A 26166-nucleotide genomic window follows, 5' to 3' on the forward strand; every position below is an offset into this window, starting at 1 on the left:
CAGGACCACTCAGAGGAGACTGGTTGGGAATGCAGAATTGCATGGGGTGCAGTTTGATGAAAAGATTCAGGCCCAGATCAGAGTTTCTACACAACCCAGGTGCACCAGGTCTCTGGAAAGCTGGAAGTACCTGTAAGGTCAACCATTAAACCCTGAGCTGCACAAAAAGCCTTCCTTAGAGGAACAGCAGCAAAGCAGCAATTTAGCTCAACCACACAGCTCAAGTACTGCTTCCCACAGGAAGTTTCCCCATTTTAGAAGTAAGCAAAGAACAAAAATTAGTTCCAGCCCAGGCACACCACCAGCACCTCAGGGCCTGCCTGGGGTCTTGAGGTTGGAGCTGGGGACTGGACCCCCACCCACAACCAGGCACAACACCAGTGACTTGGGGCCTTGCCTGGGGGCCCAGGGCATGGATCTGGGGACTGGATCCCTTCCCACAACCAGGCACACCACCAATGACAAGGATCATGCCAAAAACATCACCTCCATGTGCGTGGCCCACCACGGCCACCACATTTGCCACTGCTGCCGTGAAAGTGGCTAGATGGCACAACTACCACATAGATGGCCCACTAGTTACTGCAGTGCATTGACACAAGGAGAGTCACCAGCAGAGACCAAAGAAAAGGAGAGGATGTCATTCTCCACAAAGCCCATTCCAGAGTGACAGAAGAAGCATCTGCTTTGTGATAATATTGGGGGACCCGAACACACCTTTCAGCATTGGACAGGTCATCTAGGCAACAAATCAACAGAGTAACCATTATTCTTTCAGAAGGAGAGAAAGAATCTAGTGTAATCAGTGGTAGGAGGGGGGAAGGAGAGGCAGATAGGGAGAGATCAGACAAGTGGCAGAAAGAATAAGTAAAATTTGTAACAATATACATTATAGTAATATTGATTTGAACAACATATGTCAACACTGAGTCCCCAAAATATGTATAATCAATTATGATTCAATTGAAATAATTTTTTCTATGCATAAGGCAATAAACAAAGAAATAAACAACTCATACAAATAAATAAGAAAAATAACAATCCAATAGAAAAAATAGGTAAAATAATGTAAATAGATAATTCACAGAAGAAGAAATGGCTAATATCATGAAAATATGTTTATCCTCATGGGTGATCAAAGAAATTCAAATTTTTAAAAATTGAGACACCATTTAAAAAAATTTTCAGATCAGCACTTTTTTTTAAATATAGTACCTGATGTTGAATATGCTGTTATGTAGCAAACCCTTTCAAAACAACTGAGAGGAGTGAACATCGGTACATACTTTCTAGAAAGCAATTTAAATTGTGTATTAAAAGCTTTAACATTTTGACATAGTTTCACCAAATAACTGAGCTTGACTATCCTAAGGAAATCAGAAGCCAGGTCAAAATGATTTATACAAATATGTTGTTCACAGCCTTATTTATAAGACTGTAATATTGAAAACAATTGCATGATAGACAGGGTGACCATGTGTCCTAGTTCACCCCAACATTCCCTATTTAATCTTGCCGTAATTGTTAATAATGTCTCCTTTCACTCTCAAAGTGTTTCAGTCCACTCAATAATGATAGGGCATATTCTCTGGCCTAAGGGTCTTGACTATAGCTTCAAAGAGTTTTTTTTATTTGTTTGGTTTTTTGCTTTTTTACCATACTTGGATTAATATACTGGGGAAGTGAATAAGAATTTTTACATGATCCTATATACAGGAAAACCTAAAGACTCAACAAAAAAATCTTAGAGCTGATAAATGATTTCAGTAAAGTTGCAGGATATAAAATCAACACACAAAACTCAGTAGCATTTTTATACTCTAATAATGAACTAGCAGAAAAAGAAATCAAGATAACAAGCCCGTTTACAATAGTCACCACAAAATAAAATACTTAGAAGTCAATTTAACCAAGGAGGTAAAAGATCTCTACAACAAGAACTACAAATCACTTCTGAAAGAAATTAAAGAGGACAGAAAAAGATGGAAAGACATTTCATGCTCTTGGATTGGAAGAATTAACATTGTGAAAATGTCCATACTATCCAAAGCAATCTACAGATTCAATGCAATTCCCATCAAAATACCAATGACATTATTCACAGAAACAGAAAAACAATCCTAACATTCATATGGAACAAAAAACCCTGAATATCCAAAACAATCCCAAGCAAAAAAAATAAAGCTGGAGGCATAACACTACCTGACTTCAAAATATACTGCAAAGCTATAGTAACCATAACAGCATGGTACTGGCATAAAAACAGACAGTTGGACCAATGGAACAGAATAAAGAACACAGAAATCAACTCACATACTAACTGATCTTTGGCAAAGGCAACAAGAACATATATTGAAGAAAAGATGGCCTCTTTAATATTGTGCTGGGAAAACTGGACATCCATATGTAGAGGAATGAAACTAGATCTAAAACTCTTGTCATATACCAAACTCAACTGAAAATGAATTAAAGACTTAAATATAAGACCTGAAACTATAAAACTACAAGAAGAAAACATAGAGGAAACACTTCAGGTAGTAGGATGGGGCAAAAAATTTATGAATAAGACCCCCAAAGCACAGGCAACAAAAGAAAAAAAATAAACAAATGAGAGTATATTGAACTAATAAGCTTCTGCACAGCAAAACAAAAACAGAGTGAAAAGACAACCTACGGAATCAGATAAAATATTTACAAACTATGCATCTGATAAAGAATTGATATCCAGAAAATTCAAGGAACTTAAACAACAGTAAAAAAACAAGTAACCTGATTAAAACATGGGCAAAAGAGCTAAATAGGCATTTCTCAAAGGAAGATATACAAATGGCCAACAGACACATGAAAAAATGCTCAACATCACTAAGCATCAGGGAAATGCAAATCAAAACCACACTGAGACATCATCTCACTGGCCATTTTCAAAATGAAGAATAACAAATGCTGGTGAGGATGCAGAGAAAGGGGAACCCTCCTACACTGTTGTTTGGGCTGTCAATTAGTGCAGCCATTATGGAAAACAGTATGGATGTTCCTCAAACAGCTACAGATAGAACTGCCATACTATCCAGCAATCCCACTGCTAAGTATGTACCCAAAGGAATGGCAATCATCATGTCAAAGGAATACCTACATTCTGATGTTTATTGCAGCTCTATTTACAATAGCCAAGTGCTGGAACCACCCTAAACATCCATTGATAGATGACTAGATAAGGAAAATGTGGTGTATATACACAATGGAATACTACTCAGCCATAAAAAAGAATGAAATTCTGCCATTCACAGCAACATGAATGAACTTAAAAAATTATGTTAAGTGAAATAAGGCAGTGACAGAAATAGAAATACCACATGTCCTCACTCATAAATTGGAGCTAAAAAAATAAATTAATTAAAAAAGAAAGAAGTAAAGATACAATAATTACAATAACTCATTGGACTTTTGAAAGGAGAGAATGGAACTGAGGTCACCAGAGGTGGGAAATGGGGAGGGGAAGGTTGAAAGAAGGGGAAGACTGGGTTAGTGAGAAATCGGTAAAGGGTCATAAAAAATTATTACATTGTGTAATGATAAATATAGTAATTATCCTGATTTGAACATCACATATCACACACAAGTATTGATGTTAAACGCTGTACCCCACAGATACATACAAGCATGTTTCAATTGAAAAAAAAAAAAAAGAATTTTTGATCATCTATTGTAAGTGCTAGGCCCTTTGTATTGTACTAGATCCTTTCTATGAAATGCGTCATTCACTTCTCCCCACAGGACTCGGAGAATGCAATATTCCCATTCTACAGATGAGGAAATAGCACAGAATGCTTAAGGTAACTAGCCCAATGTTATAAAGCTACTAAGAGGTCAACTTATATTTGAAGTAGTTAGAAAATGTTTTATAAAATATTTTGACACATATTCATGTGCTTAAAAAGATTCTTAATGACTCACTATAAGAACAGGACTCATATGACCATCGAATAATGTCTATGCTCACTTGCAAATGAGCAGGTTTCCGCCCTTGGTCTCTACCACCTATGACCATTATATTCAATAATCATTTTAGAGCAATGCAATTGTTTCTTCCTTTACCAGTGAGTTGAAGCTCTGGGGAGGGTGGGGAAACAGAAAAAACATTCAGAAAGAAAAATTGAACTTCATATACTTACAGTTTGTGTAGATGGGTTTTCTAAATGGCTTTCCCTTAGAAAAGATAAATGCTACTGTGATACAGTTGATGGTGGCAATGGGCCACAGTGTGGTACTCTCGAAACTTAAAATAGAACCAGGAATCAGAGTTGCATTTCCAGTCCAGTTTCTTTCCAAACTCGCGTTTGTTGAGAAATAACCTTGGCTGGCCGGAAAGCACTCACTACAAAAGAATCACCAGCATTGCACAGGACTTTTTATTCTAGTTTTATCCATTTGGTGAAAAAATTAAAAGTTTAATTAGCTTTTAAACTGTTTCAACCAGTAACTACCAAGACACATTATGTTCACCTCTTGCAATGACAAAGCAGACATAAAATTCTAGAGGAAGTTAAGATTGTTCTTTGTCCGGCATTCTTTTTAGAACAAGTGATCTCTCTTGGAAGGGCTTGGATAACAATTTTCTATGGAATTCTTTTCAATTCAGAGTAAAGGCACCATGTGGATTGAATGCGTGTGGGTGTGTGGGTATGTGCATGTGTGCTGTTTTCTCTTTGATGGACTAATGGAAGCCTCATAACTTGTGTCCTGAGCTTTATCTTCCTAAAGATCTGAACGTGATGCTCTCCTGCTTAAGAGGTTTCTATCGCTCTATTTTGCTAATAAATCAAGCTCAAGCTTCTCAGGGTGGCTTTCCTGGTCTTATCTTTTGCCACTCCTCCCATGCTCCTTACATTACTAACATAGAGGACTATCCAATTCCCCAGATATCACAATTTGCACACCTGCTGGGATACACATGCTATTTCCTTTAAGAAAGGTGATATTTATCCTTCAGACATCACTATATCTGAAGTGTCTTTACCACTGGGAAGAAAATCTAGCACCCCCTTTTCTTCCCTCTTTTGCTGCATTTAGCTTATTGTTTTTGCAATTATTTGTTTACATATGTTTATTTTCCATCTCTGGGATGCGAGTTTCTTGAATATAAGATTTTTCTTTTGGTTTTGTTTTTTTGTTTTACTCAAACTTACAATGAATCCTAGGTACCTAGCATAGTGGGGTCACACAATATTTACTTAGAGAAGTACTTGTTTAAGATCTGGGCCTTCCCAGTCCCCATTAATCTTTTGCAATATTCTTTTTTCCCTCAATAATCAAAACTACAAATTCATTTCCATCAGCTTTCTTGTTCAGCTTGAAGCTATTTCACTATTATTACAACTGCTTATAGAGAAAATTCCTTTTCCACCTGTGAATTCAAATGCGAAACTTAGTTCTAATTATCCTGGGCTTCCTAGGATCCAGAAATATACTTTGCAAATAATATATGTTCAATTAATGTTTGCTAAATAAATTAATGAAATAAAAATTTAGTAGTCACAAAAACGTTCTTGTACAAAGAGGGATAGAAAGACTAAATGCCCTAAATTATAGAGTTTAATACCAAAAAGTGTCTAGTGCAATATACTTATATTGCAGATAAGAAAGTTGAGGCACAGTTAGTGATAGAGGCAGGACTACCTGGTACTCCTAATTTCCCGTCCATCCCCCTTTTGGCTACACCATATCGTCTCTTAGATTTAATCAGAACTTGACCTCTCTGAGTATGTATACTTCAATTTGGGGGGAAATCTGGTTTTGAAATTTAATGGGATTCTGCATTCTAAGTAATATTTCAATTGCTGAATTTTGGATCTAAGTGACAATCTTAGACATCATTTGGTACTTTTCAATCTGTGTTTCACTAATTTCTGGGGTTCTGATGCCTTCAGACTCACAACAGAGTGAGGGGGAGTTTGTTCATGCCCTGTTTCAAAAAAAGCAGCTTCTTTCCTGTCTTTTCTTTTGGGGGTGGGGAGTCTTTGTCTGAAAAAAATAAAGTTTGAGCACGTATGCTATAGTCCACTTCATCTTACTCTTAATTTATAGTTAAGGAAATTAAAGCCCAGGTAGGTGAAGGGAGTGTCCTGAGTCTAGTGTTCCAATTCAGTCAAAACAATGATACCATCAACTCACATTTTAATTTTAACATTCATTTGAAAAACTAAAAAAATTCAAGCAAATGTCTCTTGCATGTCTATATCAGGCGCCAGCAAGCTACAGCTGACAGGCCAAATCCAACTCACCCTGTTTTTGTACCTGAATTTCTATTGAAGCACAGACATGTCCACTTACCTACATATTGTTTGGCTGCTTTTGTGCTACAGCAGCAGAGTTGACTAGTTGCAACAGAAACCATCTAGCTCACAAGGCCTAAAATACTTACTATCTGGCCCTCTACAGGAAATGTTTACCTACCCCTGGTTTATGGGATATCCAAACCACCAGGGAATGAATACGTTCACTCAGTCAACCAGCGGGTAGATTGACAACTGCTGTGGCAGATCTTTTCCCATCCACTCCACATGGCTCAGCCAAGCACTCCACCCATTAACTGTGTTCTGTGCGCTATCCTATCATTTATGTTTTGTAGTATGGAGGCACAACTTTTACTCATTAAAATTTTAGGACATGTGTTCAAAACAAGTTAAACAATGGCATTGGATACTCATTATATCAACCGTCAGAAATGAAAACTAAGAAAATGAACTAACCTGTATTTGTAGACCTCACAATACCAGGGCTGCTGCTTCACATGAAGAAATGCACATATCTGCACAATGCAGGTAAAACAGGAATTCAAAAAGACTGAGAGCAGCAAAGGTGGAGAAAGGAGCTGTCCTGCTGGTCGATATGGAGCCAGCTTTGGGTAGGCATGAGTTGAACTCACTGAAAGACAAATACATTTTTCCTGTTAGAATTTCATCATTGAGAATAAAAGATTGAGATATATATCATCTTGAGTCTTGCATTAGGATTCACATGCAGCAAACACAAACTGAAGGTTTATACCAGGTAAGCACATCACCTAGTTGCATATCCAATTCTACAAGCCTTTGTCTCTTCCATGCTTTGGTTTCACCTTCAGAAATGAAAACTAATGGGTTAACAAGTCCTGTAATTAATATATTTATCACATCACATAGTGCAAATATTTTTCCACAACCAGGCTGAGAGAAATGGTGTACAAAGAGGAAAATGGCCTTCCAAATGGGATAAGCAGTGCTAATATTATCTCTCAGTGCTGATGAGAAAGTGGAGAGTTGGGGTGAGAATAAGGAAGCATCTAGCTAGATTGATCTTCATATGCTGAGTAATAGAAAAAAAAAAAAAAACACTCACTCTATTATTTATTCACCCAACATTCTCTGTGTACTTCAATGTGCCAGGCACTGTGACAGATGCTAGAAGTGGGCTCTGTTCCTTCCTGGATATGTGTATGAATGGAGGACAGCTAGTGCCTATTATACTCACGGAGGAAAAAGGACTATTAAAAAAATCTTGCTTCTAAATGAGAGTGTTAAAACACACTGTATTTTTGATCCCCTCTTTTTTTTCAATTTAAAGGGGTTGGCAGTGGACACAGATTAAAAAGAACAACTATTTTAAAAAGATGACTACATCTTCTTAGTAGCTACATATTCTCACAAGCTGATCAAAATGAAATGTACTTTACTTCCCAGGACAGAGAAAGACAGTAGCATGGGAGGTCAGGAATTAGAAACATCATGTTTAAAGATTTACATCATAGTCATGAATTGGTTCTTATACATGTCACCTCTTCCCTTTTTGCAGCTTATTTCTTTGATGTAAGGAAGAAAGTATGGTGTATATGCTTAGGTTTGTATTTATGCTTGTAGGGGCAGGTGTTAGGGAACGGGTGTCCAGTTTGGAATAACACAACGCTAACGCGGATCTTTGGTTTGTTCAATATGTGTTACGGGATAATTATATGAACTCTGGTTCTTTATTTTCTCATGGGTAAAATAAATGAGTGTGTTGGAAAGCCTCATAGTCTCCAATAAGTAAAATGAATGTGGAATGTCTAAATGGTCTTCAAAGTCACATTTATTCTAAAGCTCTATGACTAAGGGTTTACCTTTACCAACTGAATCAGCGTTTCTCCAGCAGGGTACTGGGCTAGAGGCTGTGGAGTATGCAGAGATGAGAAGGACGTCTCGTGTGCCCTCAAAGAATTTGACGTTCTGTGGAAGACGCTGACAGATTGTGCAATAAAGGATTTGGCTGGCTTTGTTACAGTTCCTGGGAGGTTATCTCTAAACCCTTGGAATAAAAAAAATGGTTGGCCTTTATTCCCAGTTCTGGGATATATCCTCTAAATTCTTGAAATTTCCTAAGTGTCTTTCTTATTCATGGTGGACCCTGACCGTTTATCCTAACCAGATGACTGATGGTGCGTCTGAAGAGAGTTGTGTTAACGAGATGACTCAGGACAAGGGCTGGCTATGCCAATAAAAGCAGTCATATGATTAGAGGGTTGAAGTTTTGAGCCACATGATATCAGCCTGACCTCCAGAGAGGGAAGGCATGTTGGAGATTGAGTTCAACCTTGTGGTCAGTGATTCAGTCAATCACGCCTACATAAAGAAACCCCAATAGAAACTCCAGAAACTGAAGCTCTGTTGAGCTTTCCTGGTTGGCAGTTCTCTGCCTATCGCCACACATCTATGTGCCAGGAGGGTGAAGTGTTCTGACTCCACAGGGTAAGGACAATGAAAGTGTCATGTTCAAGACAGCCCCTCCTCCCTCAAACCTCACTTTATATATGTCCCTTTGGCTGGTTCTGATTTGTGTATTTTTGCTATAATAAAACTATAATCATAAGTATAGCACTTTCCTGAGTTCTGTAAGTTGTTGTAGCAAATTGTTGAACTGGAGGGGTAGTGGAAACCCCCTAATTTGTAGGCAGCTAGTCAGAAGTGGGGGATCCCCAAACTTGTGGCTGGTGTCTGAAGTGAGGGAAGAAGCATGGGGATCCCCAAACTTGTGGCTGGTGTCTGAAGTGAAGGCAGTCTGTGGAGGCTGTGCCCTTAACCTGTGAAGTTTGGCTTAACTTCTGGTAGTTGGTGTCAGAAGTCATTGCTTGGATACACAAAGAAGGGCACAATTTGGACTGCAGTCAAGGCTGAAGACAGTTGCAAAGAGATTGTGCTCTAAGGTCACAGAAGGCAGAGGTTGCAGTTCTCTGTGCACTCCAGTATCCAAGGTAGAATGTGATCATAGAGTTCATAAAGAGGTTGTGGGTAGAGGAGAAAGGTGTAATCACAGCTCTGTGCATCTGGCTTCTACCTCTTTATTTTCTCTCTCACACACGTTCATTGTAGTTTCTGACCTTTCTTTCACACAGAAACTATGGCAGGTTGAATTACTGGCCTCATAGTGGTGGATGTGTTTTACCACCCCTTCATTTTGGCTTCACTGTGTGACATTCTCTGGCTAAAGAGATGTTAACAGAAGTTTCAAGCATGCTTGCCTGGCAGGGATTGCTTTGTGGCTCTGTTCTTTGTGACCTGCAATGAGACTACACCTGCTCTTTCCATTCCTCCTGGCCCCAGATGAAGAACATGAAGCAGAGACCTGAATCAAACCCATGGCCCAGACCAAGATCAATGGATGTACATTCTAAAGCAGAGTGGCTCAGCTGAGCCAACCTAAGTCAGCTGAATGAGAGTCAACCTATGGACTTATGAAGGGCAGAATACCTGGTAGGTGGTGTAAGCCACTGAGCTTTGGGGATGGGTTGTTATGCAGCATTATTGTGACAATAGCTGATTGATACAGGATTCTTACACAGAATGTTTTGACTTTTTCCATATACTTTTTGACCTTTTACTCATACTTTTGACAGGGAATCTGTATGCCTGACTATGTACAAATGTAAATCAAAATAATGACTACCATTTTAGGACACCTGTTAGGTTCCAGAGGCTGTGTTATGTGTTTTATAAACATTATCTTTATTTCCTTACAAAGCAATGCAAAGCAGGTAAATTTTACAGTTGAAGAAACTGAGTTTCAGAGAAGTAGAGTCCCTTGCTTAAAGACCCACAGTTAGTGAGTAACGGAGTGGTGATGTAAACTTGAGACTGTCTGGTTGTAAAGATCCACGTTCTCTGCTCTATAGCGTATTGCAGTATGACAGATCTCACAAATTAAAAAGATTAAAATGAGAAGCCCTGAAATACAAGCTTGAATAATAGTACTGTTTATGAGTAGCCAGAAGACTTCTCTGAGTTGTTCAGTTTTCCTTAAAATGAGGATGATACATGCTATCAGATTGCATGCCTAGGAATGTGAACTTGCGAAGTCTTATATTCTATTCAGAATTAATCATTCCCTGCTCTGAGTTCCCACAGCACATTACTCACATTGCTGCTATAGCGCAGGATGTTCCGCATTGAATCTGGCTGTTTACATATGTACTCAGCAGACTGTGAGCTCCCTGAGGTAAGAAGCCCTGTCTCATTCCGTTTCGTCCCTTACTAAACCTAGCACAGGGCCTGCTGCTTGCCTGGGAGTATTTCACAGTTTCAAATTCTGTTCTCAAAGTATAATGTATAATTGTTTGGCATCATTTGGATATCATTAGTTGTGCTCATTCTAAGTAGTTGGTTTACTTTACAATATATTATGAACATTGCAAGTCATGTAAGTGAAATTTCAGGAGGCTCATAAACCTACCTAAACTACATGCAAAATCTTGGGTGTACCTCATGAGATTTCTAAGGTAAAAATATTTATATCTTCCATCAGATTCTCCAAGGAGACCAAAACCTAGAAAAGGTTAGGAATCATTGGAACCTGATGGACTTTACATAAGAAATGTGTTTGTACATTGGGTGAATTGCCTCCCAAGTCTTTTTCTCTGGATACTGCCTCCTCCCATATGCTGGAGTGGTTGGCTGACATAGAGCTGAATTATATGACCCCACCTCCATTATCAGAAATGATTGGCCGAAAGATGGGCATCTTACCCAAGTTAGGTCAGTAAGTTTTCTCTCCAAAAGATTTGCTAATGAGACAATGAAAGGTGGAACTCATGGGAAGACAAGCAGAAAAGCTATGCAGACTCAGTCCTAGTGTCACTTTTGGGGTCATTTACAAGGTGAATGAGTAGAAGTCAGATGAAAATAGTAGGAATAGAAAGAAGAAAACAAGCTGGCAGCTTGGAAATAAAGAAAGCACCATCCATTTTAGACCCATTAGTGTTCTAGTCCTTCTCAGACCCATGTGCTTCAGAGTTTCTGTTCTTAAATTTATTTGAGAATTATAGTCTTAAAACACCCCCCTCATCTATTGTCTTGGTCTAGTTTGAGTGGATCTTGTTGAAGGGGACAGAGATGTAGCTAGAACAAATTCACTTCAGTATGGCTGTTACATAGATCAGGGTCAAAGTGGACTTCAAGACACGCATTTTCCTAATAGACTTCCCCTCTGACTTCATCTTATTTTTCTCCTTGATTTTCTCTTTAATGTGTTATATCTTGTCTTACTAGCTGCCTTCGTGTAATGTCTTGAAACCTCGTGGGAACAAGGCAAGGTGTGAATAAATAAATAAATTAAATATGTAATTATATTGTCTTTTTCCCATACTAACCCAGGGTTAAGGCCAAGAACCTTAACCTGGGAACTTAGAAATGTAAGAAGCCTCAATGAGAGTAATTTTACACTGATTGTCCAATTGTCAGTGACTTCTAAGGGCTGCTGATGAGTGTCCGCAGTTCTCAGCCTGGCAGTCAAGACTCTCGGTAATCTGACCCAATTCACCTTCTCAAATTTTGTCTCCTACTGTGTCTTTTCACATACCCCACAGTGTGGTCAAATTGAAAAACTCTACACCATATTTATCAGCTCTCTTTCTCATGCTGCTTCCTTCTACTGGAAATGTTCTTTTAGCAAAAGATATTTGAAATCTATTCATCCTTCCTATTTTGACTCAAATGCTATTTTTTCCGTGAAGCCATCCCTACTACCTTTTTCCCTTCTCCACTGTTACCTCCTCCCTAACTCCAGAATATCAGAAGCAATTTCTCCTTTTTCGGAACTCTCAAAGCATCTGCTATTTTCTGCCGCTCACTACTTTCAACTTGCATCTCATTAGTTCATGTAGGTGAATCCCCCACTAAACTCTAAACTTGAGCAATCAGCCTTTTTATCCCCCAAGTACCTATGTGCCTAACACACAGTAAGAAATACACACTTGTGTATTGATTTGATCAACCTACATCAACATTGAACCCCCAAGATATGTATAATCAATAATGATTCAATAAAAAGGAGAAAGAAAGAAATACTTGTGTACAAGCATGTTGAATGTGGCCTTTCCTGGTGTCTGGAGAATTTTGCCGAGTCTCATGTTTGAGGACAATGAATGAAAGTGCCAATTTAGTGTAAAGAGAGGTGATCACCATATTACCATAGTACCTTAGTAAAAGTAAGATCCATATTAGTCTTTCAACTGTAAACATTGCCCCCCATCCATCACCTTTATACACACTATATAAGAGAAAGCTATGGAGATTATTAAGAAATTCTTTAAATGGAATTGTTAGCAGCAGCATGAACTGTGGCTTTCTTCTTAGCATAGTCACAACCCAAATAAGGAGAAGTCATAAGAACCAGTCCAGAAGAGACTGCCAGTGTTTTTGAGAGAGGATCCTGCCTTGCTCACTCCTCCTCTATTATCACAACAGAGGGAAGAGAGAGGGAACAGCAGTAAGAGCAAGCTTCACACCTACCATCCGGTAGGTCAAGCAGAAGCTGTGGAAATTAGCCAGGCTAGAGCTATCCCGGAAGGAATCTGCACCGTGAGGCAGCCTGCTGGGACTAGACGGCCCAGCAGTAGAAGACGACTCTGTGGGTACCACAAGGAGGCAGCTGCAGAAAGGAATCCTGAGGGATCAGAGGGGGAGAGCACCACCCATGTCAGGGAGTGACCTAGTCCAGACCAATCCACAGGCAATCTCTGAAGAACCCAAGAACTCACCAATGAGCCCCATGCAAATTGCCTAAATTTAGATGCCCCCCATGTTGGATGGTATTTGAGAACTACAATACCCCAACTTAATTAAAAAGACCTCTGCTCTTGTTGCTTTCATTCCCAAAGCACAGGTAGAAAGAAGAGGCCACGGCCTTCTCTCCCACTACTTGCTCCAAGTCACAGGTCAGGCTTGATCTAGGGGAAGGATATTTTTTAACTGGATGAAGATGTGGAATGTTAATTAATAATTCCTGGACTTTTCATATCTAAAGATTAAATCATTTTACTACCTGGAATTGACCAGGAAATGATCTGCCTATGAGATGATTGAACTTGCAGGGACTGGAAAATAACAGAGTGCTTGAAGGCAGAGGGTTAAAAACAAACAAAAATAGCTGTTTCCTGCCTCTACTCTCACCTTCACCAGTCTCCCCTGAGTTCAGCCCATTTACTGAACCAGCTACGTATTTGTTGAATCATGATTGGATAAAGGGCTCTCATTCTGATAGAACATTATTCTCCTGTTCCATCACACTCAGGCCTTTTTCTCCTAGTGGTAATAATGGTCCTGCCCTGTGTCATCCCAACATCCCACTGAGCCCACTCTGAGGTGACAGGCTGAGTTTCACAGGGTGACCTACTGGCATGAGGGTCAACAGGCTACTGCTGTGGGGAAGAGTAAAGTAGCCCCACCCCATTTAGTCAAATCCATCACTAAAATCATGGAACTAAGTGTGTAAAAGCTCAGAATAACTTGTTCAAGGTCTATAGCAATTCTGAAGCGAGACTAGAACTACCACCCATGTTTTAGGATTTCTAATGACACCAGTTCACCTGCACACATTGTGATTCTCTTCCAATGCTCACTGAGTTGGTCTATCTTCTCCAAAGAAGAAAAAGAGGAGAGGGGCATTGTGATATTGTCCACCTGGTAGTGAGTGCTTAGCGTGCCCTGCACTGTGACGCACACTGCACAAGCACGATTTTATCTGATTCTCACAATCCTATGAGGACGTCTTATAAGAAGAAATTATTTATTTCATAAATTATTTGCCAAAGGTCACAGAGATTGGGAGTGGTGGAAAATGGGCATGGCCACGCTACCGCCTGCTAGCTTAGTTCTCAGAAACTCCTACTTGTTCCTTTTTCTTTTTAGCATCATTCACAAGTAAGTCATGCAAATTGCTTGAAAATATCTAACACTGTAGAAGCAGTTTCACTGATACAAAATTATTCAGTCATTTGAATATTAATAACACGTAGAAAAATATTTTAATGAGCTATGAATAGACATTTCAACCATAAGAGTAAAAATTGATATTCCTTACATCTCTGATACTGATAAATTTTGTCATTGGGATGATATGATAAATGACTTCAATATCAGCTTCATGTTTTAAGATGCTACATAAAATTCTCAAGGTTATTAATATCCTGCATCACATGATGTTTCATGTGTTATTTTTATAACTCTCTCATTGTTGAACAAGGAAAAAGAGATGACAACGCCATCCTTTTTCTCTGCTGTCTGTTGAGGCATTCACCTTTCTTGCTTATTAAGAGTTAGCATCAAGCCCTGAGTTTCTTGATAGGAAATACTTCATCAGTGTCATCTCAAAGGAAGGAAAGGAGCAATAGTTTCTATAAGCCACACCTTGCTTTGGAGAGAATTCCACTAGAATAAAATGCTAGCGTTTGTTCTCACACGTCGAATAACTAGCAAAAACCTGGTTTCGTGTCAATATGAAGCACAAATGAAGAATGGAAAGTGACGGTTGGGTTTTCAAAAATTCCCTTTCTAGATTTCTTATTCATTTTTCTATGTACAAGACATAAACCTACAAAGAACTCAGAATACATTGACAATTCTTTAAGGCTAAGGCCTATTTGCTATCTGGAGATTTTAATGCTAAGTCTGAGGACTTCAAAGCTCAACTCACCCCCAACACCACTTTCAAAAAATTAATAGGTAAAGAGGTTTTGGTAATTAGGGTGCCTCATTCTCGGCAGTTTTTGTCTGTGTGGGTATTTGTAAAATTTCATAGGTAAATACAAAGAATACAGTTAACTTTGCTAAAGAGCTTACTTGTTAAACAGACCATCAAAGTAATGGCTACATCTTGCATGAGATACTGGTAATTCCCGAAGAGTTGTAGTTGCTGAAAAAGAAAGAAAAGTAAACATAAATGTTCCTTCTGCCATTGTAGCATTTTTACCATTCCTTTTTTTTTTTTGGAGCTGGTTGCTACAGGGATTAAACTCTAGACCTTGGTATTATCAGCACCATGCTCCAACCAACTGAACCAACTGGCCAGCCACCCCAACACGCCTTTTTAAGTTATTAGGAGGTAACTTATTTTTCTTCCCTCTTCAGGAGGAAAATAACTTTCCTAAAATCATTAGCATCTCTCTGGGTAGTATGAGACCAGATCACTATTTTCCCAGTGTTAAACTTGATTCTATTTTAGCAATGAGAGTCAGTTAGTTGGGAACTATCTTCCTACTGGCCACATTAATTCTGGCATCTGTACTCTTAGCCTGGGCAGTTGAATTCTCAACATAAAACGATAAAGCCTGAACGTTCCCTTGGGAACTTTAAACTTAAAATTTGAAGTCAAGGCCTCAATTTATTTAACTGGCTTTGCTCTTCATCCTTATCCATGGATTGAGTTCACAGCATAATTTTCTTGGAGTTCATTAACTTTCACAAACTGAACAAGGGCCCCTACCCTAAGTAAGCCCATTGCAGACTTCAGTCAGGTGCACCTGCCCTTTTAAGGTTTGTGTAAACACAGAATTTCTTTTAAGTTCACATTTATGGAGATGAAGTATTTAAATATAAAAGTCAAATCACTACTCTCCAAGAACTTGCTGTGCAGCATCTTTTGCAGTCAGGCCTATTTATCTGCTTCATATCTATTGGCTGAGCACTAAACTATAGACCCGTTCTGAGCACATTACAGACCAGATTTATGAAAACTTTTGTGGCTCCTTAGAGGGTGAACCCAAGGCCTAGAAGTACTGGGTTAAGGCCTTTGGGGGATGATTTTATTTAGGTCTAGATCATCAGAGCGAGTGACTTCAGAGTTGACTATGGTTCTAACTCCATCCTTGGAGACTTTGGAACTAAAGTTCTGCTTTCACATATGTGAAAGATGGCAATCAGTTCTTCAGTGTCCCTCTCAACCTCCAATTCTTTCTTTGTCTTATTTGCCTTTTTGCCTCAAGCTTTTTTCCTTTCTTTTCCCCTCAGAGTGATAAAATCATACAGGATGAGATGGAGCAGGGAGAAATTTCCAACAGTAGTTTTAGTATTCATTCTAGGAACAGCGTTCATAGAACTATGAAGGACTTTCAAAGTCAGCCAGCCCAAATTCCCAGAGGCAGGTATTGGTCAAGGACAAGACCTAATTTGTCTTTTGAATGGAGGCAGACCTGAATCCAGGTTTCCTGACTCCCACTCCAGTTCTTATTTCTCCCCACCTGGCTGCCCTTTGACCTTCTGTGTGTGATCCTTGTAAGCAACAGCCCACCAGATGCTGTAGTCTCTGGTCCCCTCATTCACCTCTCAAATCTCCCAGAAAAGCAATGAAATAATTCCCTTCCTGAGGTGTTCCATGAGTCTGTTGGATCATTTTACTGTACAGCAAGATACGATTGAACTAATGAAAATTACTTCCAATCTATACATAGTTCCTTCTTACAGCTCATTAATTCTTAAATGGTTATTATTACCATTTAATTTCAGTTTTTTAAGTTTTAAAGAATTGCTATAAATTCTGTATATGTTCAGAGAAGTAAAAAGCTACAATATGGGAGGTTTTTAGCATTCTAGTCCTTCAAAGTCAAATTCAACAACTTCTCTTCCTTTTTATCTCTTCTTAGTCTTTTGCCAAAAATATTCCACAGTTGCAGACTGATCCATTTCCTGCTGAGTTATATTTAGGCTGCTCTGAATGTCTCATCATACTCCAAGTGATGAAACAGGGGTTGGAGAGGTCAAAAGTCTCAGATTATTCAGAGAAAAACAACATCCTAGAAAACTGATCCATATCTACTTATTTCTAGCTCCATGTTTCATGCACAGTTGTACCAGTTTCCTAAATTTGCAGATACCTATTTTGAGAAATGTCATTTATTTATAAAACATTAAATCCTGTTTAAAAGCCACACCCCAAGAATAAACCAGGGATGTAAATGCAATAGAACTGGGAAGAAATGATTTCGGTTCATACCCAATATAGCAGCGATGTACCAATAAACTGGATAATGGCATACATGGTCAGGTATTTAAATACCCCAAAGGATGAAACCAGAGCAGCTCGGCCTTCTCTGTTTAACAAAAAAGAAAAATAACTGGCTATGTATTATTTTTAATAGCCTGTTGATATAAATTTACTTATCATTCAGTTATTTATTGAACTACTCATTCATTCATTCATTCTCTCCTTCCACCATTACCCCACTCCTTGATTTATTGACTCACTTTTATTTAAGGCTTAAGAGGTATGAGCATTATGCTGAGTCATGGAGCATACAAAATGAATCAGGCACAGTCCTTAATTTCAACAAGATTTCAATGAAGTAAGAATGTTACCATGCTTATTATAAACACAATACAACATTATGATAAGGTGCAAAATGTCAAGCATTGACTCGACTGTGACTCATTCCATCTTAACAACGCATGCTTCCTAGAAATTGTACTGTGTGTGTTTTAGAGGCCCTTAGACATACAAAGCTAAAGGATGGGTGCTCTTGCATTTAGGAAGTGTGGGTGTAACTCTAATATTGGAGATGAAATGGGCCTTGTTGGCTTCAATATTCTAGGAAGAATCCACAGTAATAATCTGAGCTGGCATGGAGATCAAGACTACCGTAAAAACTGCAGTTTAACAAATAGATATCCCCCCTATATTTAAAAAATTCCATTTGAGCTGTGATTCCTTTAATTGAGGCTTTGCTGGATGGTGGGTTATAAAAGGTTGAAAGAAGGCAATGTGAGGTAGAAGCATGTGAAGGGATGGGGGCGGGGAAGAACTTGGCAAACCACCCCTCCTGCGGCCACCTCTTGTCGAGGCAGAACCAAATCCAATTAGGAGGTATCCACATACACTTCGTTTCTAGTCCCCAGCTACATGGACACCTGCTCTGCTCAAGACTTTGTCAACAAAACAGGGACATGAAAAGTAAAATCTAAAAGCCAAACTACTAATGACTTTGCCTCAGGCAAGATGAGAGGGTTAGGAGGGGAGATGAGCCAGGATGCTCTGGGTGGATGTTTCCCACCTGGCTGTGAGGAGCCACCATTTGTTTCCAGCACGGAGGATGGAGCAGAAGACAAGCTGAGAGGGGCAAGCCTGAGAAGCCTGGATCATTTTCCCGAGTCTTACATAAATATTGTGATTTCACCCTTTTTCGGCAGTTGTGTATATTTCCAGGAAGAGTGAGACATCCAGATTCAAAGGAAAGCACAAAAAATCATTCTAAGTAAAGCACAAAGGATATTTGCATGGGCCTCAAAAATCAGTGCTATTTCTAATGATTTTGAACTTTAAGAAGCTCATGCATTTGTTTATGCATTCCACAAGAATTCATTGAACTTAAACGTGCTGATGTACTCAGCTTAGTGCTAGGCACAGTGTTTGATACAGAAATGAATAAGACACGGTCCTTGCCCTAAAGGACTTGAACTATAACAACAAGTAAATCATGATTCAAAGGACAAAAATGAAAACCTGTGGATCAGGACTTATGTATGTAAAACAGTACCTCATTGCCCCTCTGGAGTGATTTCTCAGGAATAAGTATGCTCAAGGATAGGTAAGGGTAAAATGAGCCCAACAGAGCTGAACCATATCTAATTTTTATGAATCTATGAAATATAAAAATAGAGTTTCTACTCTCAGGTCATACTAAGCCATCTGCCAGTAGAGAAATTTTACATGACTTGTATTCTAAAACAGTACACTGCATTCATAAATGCATTGGGCTACATGCATGAGGAAGAACATCTGAAGTTCAGATGCCACTGCATTTTGGATAGGTCGAGTAGGCACTTTGCACAACTATCCAGGAGGTCAAACTCCCTATGCAAGCTCTCCACACCTGGCTCTCCAGCTTAACTGTCACAGCCCCCACCTGAGAAGTCTCCCAACCCATTTGGACTAACTGGCTCCTGCACTCTCCAATGACAATCCTGTTTCCAAATGTGGCTCTCCCATTTCCACCACCTGGAATCCCATCCCACCTCCTTCCTGTTTACATAAGTCCGAAGCACCTCCAAGTTACAACCCCCTTGCTGAAACCTTACCTCCTCTCTTGAGTTCTCACACACAGCCGCTGGAATATTTACTGTATCGTTTGGACGTTATTTAAACCAAATTTATTAAGCACCTCTCATGCATCAAGCATAAGATTCTCTGTATTGTGATATGTACACACACACACACACACACACACACACACACACACACATATTTTACTGGAATGTAAGTCCTCCAGGGCAAGGCTCTGTCTCATTCTTTATCCACCATAGTTCCAAAAACAACATTGATGATGGAAAGCATGAAATAAGGTGAGGGATCTGAGCACCATCATTGTGTAGTCACCATGACATGAACCAAAGTTAAGGCAAAAGAGATAGTAAGCAAAGGGCTTAGGCAGACTCCGCAAAGACAAATCAGTAAAACATAATTCCTGTTTCGTTATGGATGAAGAAGAGGAAAGAGCAAAAAGTACCCCGAGGTTCTGAACCTTGACAATTGACTCAAAGAACCAAATCATCCTTGGAAGCAGGGAGCATAGGAGTTGGGAAGAGGAGCTGCTTTGGAGGCAGGGGAGGTGATGGTGATTGAGGGTGTGGAAGGGCACAGGTGCAGACCCCCAGTGTTCACAGAGATGTGTCAAGCTGTCTTGCAGCCAGCCAGGGGCATGGAATTTCAGTCCTGGCACTATTAGATCAGTGAATCCAGCCAGTAGCCTGTAATTCTGATGTACCAAGGGATGTGCTGAAGAACTTCATGACTGTCTTTTTTGTATAAATCTCAAAATTCGATGTCTTTCAGACCACTGGCTATGAAGATGCCCAAAAGTTATCCCCATGTGCTATAGGAAATAACAAGGGAACAATATTTATGAACAAAATATAAAACCCAATGTTTTATTCTTAACCACATTTAAGATGTAAATAAAGATAAGATCAGAAATGGGAGTGGAGTGAAGGTGAGGGAAGCATTTGGAGAAAATAAACAGCTCTTACCTTCTTCCCCTTCCCTAAACAATGACAATCAATTGTAATATCTTTTATGGAAACATTTTGCATATTCACTAATTTTCATTTTGGAGGCATATGATAGCATTTGAGGAAGCTGCCTAATGGAGTGTTCACTTTCTGCTTCCTTACCCATCCCAAACTCCTTAGAGAAATATTTCAGGAAGCACCCAACATACAAAATAAAGGAGAAGAGAAGTAAAAAATGAAATTAGTTTTTAAAAATCAAGTCAAGCTTTCAACTGTCTACACGACACACCCACCTACCTTTTAAGGCGCAGTGAAAGTCACATTTTGTGGCTTTTACCAGCATTCTCAAGCAGTATCAATGATGCCTTAATTGGTGCTCCAATAGCACCTCACCCATGCTCACCCGTTCCTCTGTTGTAGCATTTATCACTTTAAGTTACAGTAGAGTCTATCGCCAGAGCCAAACCTTGAGCTTGTGGGTCCTGCGGGGAAGTGGGGGTTGCGGGAGGGACGTGACTCACCTGATGAGATGTGGCACACACTCAATGTTGGCTGTTTTTGAGGTGAAAGGGGAAGCCACGGATGCCTCCTGCTCTGATAGTGAGATGCCGGCATGCGCCATTTTCAGAGCCTGGAATGATGAATCCATGTTACACCTATGACTCCTCAGGCCAGGATCTAACTATGTAAACACCAAAAGACTACTATTCATATTATAGTTATAACGCTGTATTCTTGCATCCCTGGTCCTCTGTTTATACTGTCCCTCTACCCGGATTACCCACCCTCTCCTGATTCACAAAGTCACCAACTAAAGAGGCACCAACTAAATAATGATCCAGAGGGAGAAGAGCAAGAGCAGTGTGCGTGTGTGTGCACGCATGTGTGTGTGTGTGCATGCGTGTGTGTGTGCATGTGTGTGTGCATGCGTGTGTGTGCACATGTGTGTGTGCACGCATGTGTGTGTGCGCATATGTGTGTATGCATGCATGTGCATGTATATTGGCTGTGGGGAGTGCTGATGTGATAAGGAAATGGAAACACTCGTTCAAAAAGTCTATTAAAAAGATGAAAAAATTTGGCTGGACATTGGTTGGGGACCTTGAGCATCTCAGTTCTTATACTTAGCAGGCCCTCTTCATGAAAAAAAGAAAGGAAAAGAAGAAAGGGGAAAGAGATCTAATTCCCACCTTTCTCTAGTCTGCCTGATCCAGCCAACCAGCTACTGCTGGGATAGAATATGGGACATGTAACATCTTCACTGGAGACAGAGACCAGATCACACTCATCACAGTCTCGTTCCAGCATATGTGCTGTCCCACTGAAATAAGAGTTAATTAGTTTCTCATCAAGACTGAAAACTATCCAGAGAGTGCCCAGAGCAGTCTGGTCAGTAGGCAGGCCGGCAAGTCCCTAATCCCACAGGAATTGTGTGGGCATAAAATGAGACTTTGTAGTTCTGTAGTTGCAGTTCTATAGTTCTGTAGAACTACAAAGTACCCAGTATCATAGCTGGTTCATACTAGATTCATGTTCAATACGTTTTTAAACATTTTGTTCCTCCTCTTTTCTCCTTAGCATTTTGTATCTCATTACATAATTTAGGGCCATCAGCTTTATGTTAGGGTTAGTTTTATGCATGATTCTTTCCCCCATCAAACAATGAACTCTTTGGAAGGCAGAAACCATGTCATTTTTAAAAAGCATTTGACTTCTTAGTTTTATTCTAAACTCCATATAATCAATGGGAATGGATACTATTCTAGATTTTAAAGAACAGACTAACAACTACCTTTCTTCTCATGAAGCATAAGGCAGAAAAGTCATAATAAATCTCCAATTATGAACACAGTTTTTCACAGAACTTTGGAGAAAATATTTAAGAGGAAAGTAAAACAAATACCCACATCTTAAATATCTAATAAGCTTTATAAATACAAAGCAAACTCCCTCATTCCTTGTCCCACAAATCAGCTACTAAAATATGTCCTTATGTACATAAACAACAAGGTATTGTTTCAATCATAAAATCTTTAAAACTCGGAATATAAAATATGTACTTCCCTTCTATTGTATATGAGAAATAATCTGCTGAGAATCACTTAATTTAGGTTTTGGTATAGTACATAATAACCAAATTGTTTGGTCTAGGATTTCGCTGAGTGTGAGTTTTTAGGTAACACCAATTTTAAAAAACTAAACCCAAGGTAGAAATTTGGCATGAATAAATACAATTTAGGTGTCATTCAGTTTAGAACTTTTCCTTCACTAAGACTTTACCAGTTGTGTGACCTCAGTCAAAAAACATAAATTCATCTCCCTCAGTCTTCATTTCTTTATTGATAACATGAATGATTTAAACCAGCTAGTCTTGTAAAGTCCCTTCTGGATCTAAAATATAGGAATCTGAGTCATCTTCCCCAGTCTTTATTATTCTAGGAGCTGCCAGAAAACAGCTGATGTGAGTCATTTCACTTTCCCCCTCTCCACTTCTGACCCACTCTCAGGTGGAGGTGGACATAAACCGCAAAGTGATCAAGTGGTTGCTGACAGGAGGCTGGAGAGAAAGACCCCAGGGACCATGGGGTCCTCCAGAGGGATGTTAGTGAGCTGCCTGCGCTAGCAGAAGTCATTTCTACTCACCCCACAGTCATTAGCTCCATCTCCACACATGCCCACGAAATAACTGCAGGGGAAGGATAAGACAAATGAATAGCTTACCACCTCACTTGAACAATTTCCACCATAACTAACTCACATGCAATATGTGTGTGCGTGTCCCCTGAACACACAAGGAGTCAGGCTGAAGGAAAATAATTTGGAGAGACCTATTCCCAGGGGGAAAAGGCCATCACATTATTTAAATTGTTTCAATCAATCACATTGAAATGGCAGTGAAACTGCCAAGGACATCAGCAAAACCAGTGATCACACATTTCAAAAGAAGTTCTTTTTGGTTATATCTACCAAGTCCACGCTTAAGAATGCGCAGTCGTGATGATAGCACTCCTCACATGCTTAACGCAGAGATCATAGCTGATCCAGCTATGTTCTGCTTGCTGACCACTGTTGCAAGTTCAGACACCAGGATGAGAAGCATTTGGGAAATAGTTTAACAGATATAACTAGAGACATATGCTCATACTCTTGATGCAACTCAGAGTGAAAATGAGATAACCTGCTCCCCATCCATACCACTTTGGTATGCAAACACAATACACATAGAAGAGCAAAAATGAAAGCTCTGTCAAGGTCAAGAAATTACTGATGCAAGACAGTCTGCTTTCTGTTATAAGTAAATAATACATCATAGGTATTGATTAATGGAAATACTATTAAAGACTCAGAGGTATTTTTCCAAAAATAATTAAAATTGTAAAATCAATAAGTGGAAAAAGTACATTTCTCTTAGAATTTCCTCTTTATTAGTTGATACATAAGAAATGATCATTTTTGAAAATCAAAAATGGTCAAATGTAGAGATTTAGGTTCAACCTAAAATTAGGCTAATATAAATGAAAATCACGCTATAAATCTTTACATATATGTGTCATGACTACCCACAAGTATTGAAAATGGCTTCCTTTCTTTGGGCTTAAAGTGCGTATCTGGTCTTTACATCACACTGGATATCTTACAACGTCTTATAACTTCTTGGTGTTTCCTGAATTCAGGGAGAGAATTCAGACAATCTTATGCAGATTGATAATGATAAAGGCATGAAGAGGAAGATCAGGAAATTGAGAAGACAGCTCATTCTGAGACAGCATGTGTCTTCCTGAATTGGTCTTTTTTTAAGGGAAATACAGCTTTTCAAAATTAAGCAGTTAAGTTGGTAAAATTTCTCCGGCATTTGAAAAAGGTAAAATTACTTTCTTCAGCCAATATCATACAATGACCATGTGAGGAAATAGTCATTTAGACACTGGTTACTTACTCAGCCTCAAGACATTATGGGAGTTAGGCAGTTTTTGAGACTTTTCTGTGAATGCTTGGGTAACAAATAAATAACAGTAAAATGCAGTCTCCTGATTTCACCTACTACTTATCAGCAATTATCTAAAGTTTCACTACTCTCTATTCCTTTCTACTTTCTAGAATCTGCAGCCCAGAAACCATAACATCACCAGCAAATAATAGGTAGATCTGGTCTTAAGAACAACCATTCTACTCGGATGTGACTTGCTCATCTGTATTTTTAGAGGAGATAAAGAAGGACTTTTTCTTGACTTTGGCCTCTATATCTAATCCCTGCCAGCACTAGATACAGTGAAAATGCCATTCTATCTCTTGCTGAGGGAACTAAAAATTATTCATGTATCTTCTAATGTACCAAGCTGAACTAGTTCTAGGTGACGACTCACATGCTTCTCCATTTTTCTGCTTCTAAGCTATATATCCCCTACCACCACCAATATTTCTTTTCTTTACATCCAAGCAGGGGGTCTTCCTCTAAGATATGCTTTGTGGGCCACAGCATGAATGCTTTCTGGGGTGGGCAGCTTCTAAATGGCCCTCAATGATCCCCATCTCCTGTTACTCATTCTGCTGTGTGATCCACTCCCTTGGATGTGGGCTGGACCCTGTGACTTGCATCTAATGAAGAGAAAACAGCAGAAGTGATGTGATGTCACTTCTAAGATTAGAATATAAAAAACAATGATATTCATCTTGCTCTCCCTCTCTGGTTATTCTTGTTTGCTCACTTTTATGGAAGCCAACTACCACATTGTGATCTTCTTTATGAAATGGCCCATGTCTCAAAGAACTGAGGGTGCCTTCTGTTCACAAGCCAGTAAAAATCCAAGACTCTTAGTCCAATGGCCCATGAGGAACTGAATCCATCCAACAACACGTGACTGAGGTTTGTGGCAAATCTGTCCCCAATGAAGAACTGAGAAGACTGCAGTCTTGGCTGACACCTAATTACATCCTTGTGAGAGACCCTGAGCCAAATGACTCAGTTAAGCCACACCTGGATTCCTGACCCACAGAGATGTAAAATAACAGATGGTGTTGTTCTAAGCCACTAAGGTTTTAGGTAATTCAACAGATAACAAATACACTCTCCTTTCATGCAATAACACCTACTTTAATTTCTGAAATTCTTCAATAAGGCTTGATTTCTGCTGAGGAGACATTCTTGCAAAAATGGTTCCATTCACTAGAATCTAAAAAGAAAAACAACTATTGCAATAAGATGAGAAAGAACACTTTTAAAACCAAAGAACAGCCTTGAAAAATCACTCCAGGGCACTGATTTAATACAGGATTGGGTGGTATGTCATTAGACCAAATGTCAGGGAAGGGAACAAAGGGATTTAATGCTTAATGTTGAACTTTCACTTTAAGTCCTCCATCAAAACTCGATTACTTTTTTCCAGACCATTTTTCCAAGATGGGGTGATCTCTGATTAATAACTAAGAAGCAGCGGAGCATACAGAATAAAAATGCTTAAGGAAATGCAGTTCTTTTTACTAAACATCATTCCACACTTGCAGCATAGGCAGAGGAAAGAGCAATAGACCAGTAGGTGAGCAACAAGATTCTATACCCAGGTGTGCCCCAACTAGCTGTGCAAACCTTGAGCAAGTGACTTAACATCTCTGGGTCTCAGCTTTCCCACTTCTACAATGAAAAACTGAACTAAGAGACTTCTAGGAGCTTTTCAGGTCTAGATTCTATTGTCCTTGACTGGTAAGACAACAGAATTTTTAAGACACTGCTAACAGATGATCGCTTCCCTCAGCTTGGGCTCCATGTATCTCCTCCACGTCAACAGCACAACCCCACACAGCACTATTTTAAAATAGGACACCCAGAGGACAAGATAGCAAACTATTTGGAAAACAAACCATGGAGCCTTTGTTTCCTCCTGCTGTAATT

General features: G+C 39.3%; 1 protein-coding gene across 1 annotated transcript in view; it reads right to left on the bottom strand.

Annotated features, from left to right (window-relative positions):
* ATP13A5 (ATPase type 13A5) overlaps window positions 1–26166 on the bottom strand; it is a 111481-nt gene that overhangs the window by 10859 nt on the left and 74456 nt on the right. The window contains exons 22-28 of the mRNA XM_008584525.1: window positions 25371–25450; window positions 22923–22965; window positions 20801–20910; window positions 17272–17368; window positions 15123–15195; window positions 6750–6924; window positions 4173–4375 (exon numbers count right to left, since the gene is read on the bottom strand). Coding sequence (XP_008582747.1) covers window positions 4173–4375; window positions 6750–6924; window positions 15123–15195; window positions 17272–17368; window positions 20801–20910; window positions 22923–22965; window positions 25371–25450 — 781 coding nt within the window. The remainder of the gene's footprint in view (window positions 1–4172; window positions 4376–6749; window positions 6925–15122; window positions 15196–17271; window positions 17369–20800; window positions 20911–22922; window positions 22966–25370; window positions 25451–26166) is intronic.

The sequence above is a fragment of the Galeopterus variegatus genome, unplaced genomic scaffold (assembly GCF_000696425.1).
Source record: "Galeopterus variegatus unplaced genomic scaffold, G_variegatus-3.0.2 Scaffold3298, whole genome shotgun sequence".
Classification (NCBI taxonomy): Eukaryota; Metazoa; Chordata; class Mammalia; order Dermoptera; family Cynocephalidae; genus Galeopterus; species Galeopterus variegatus.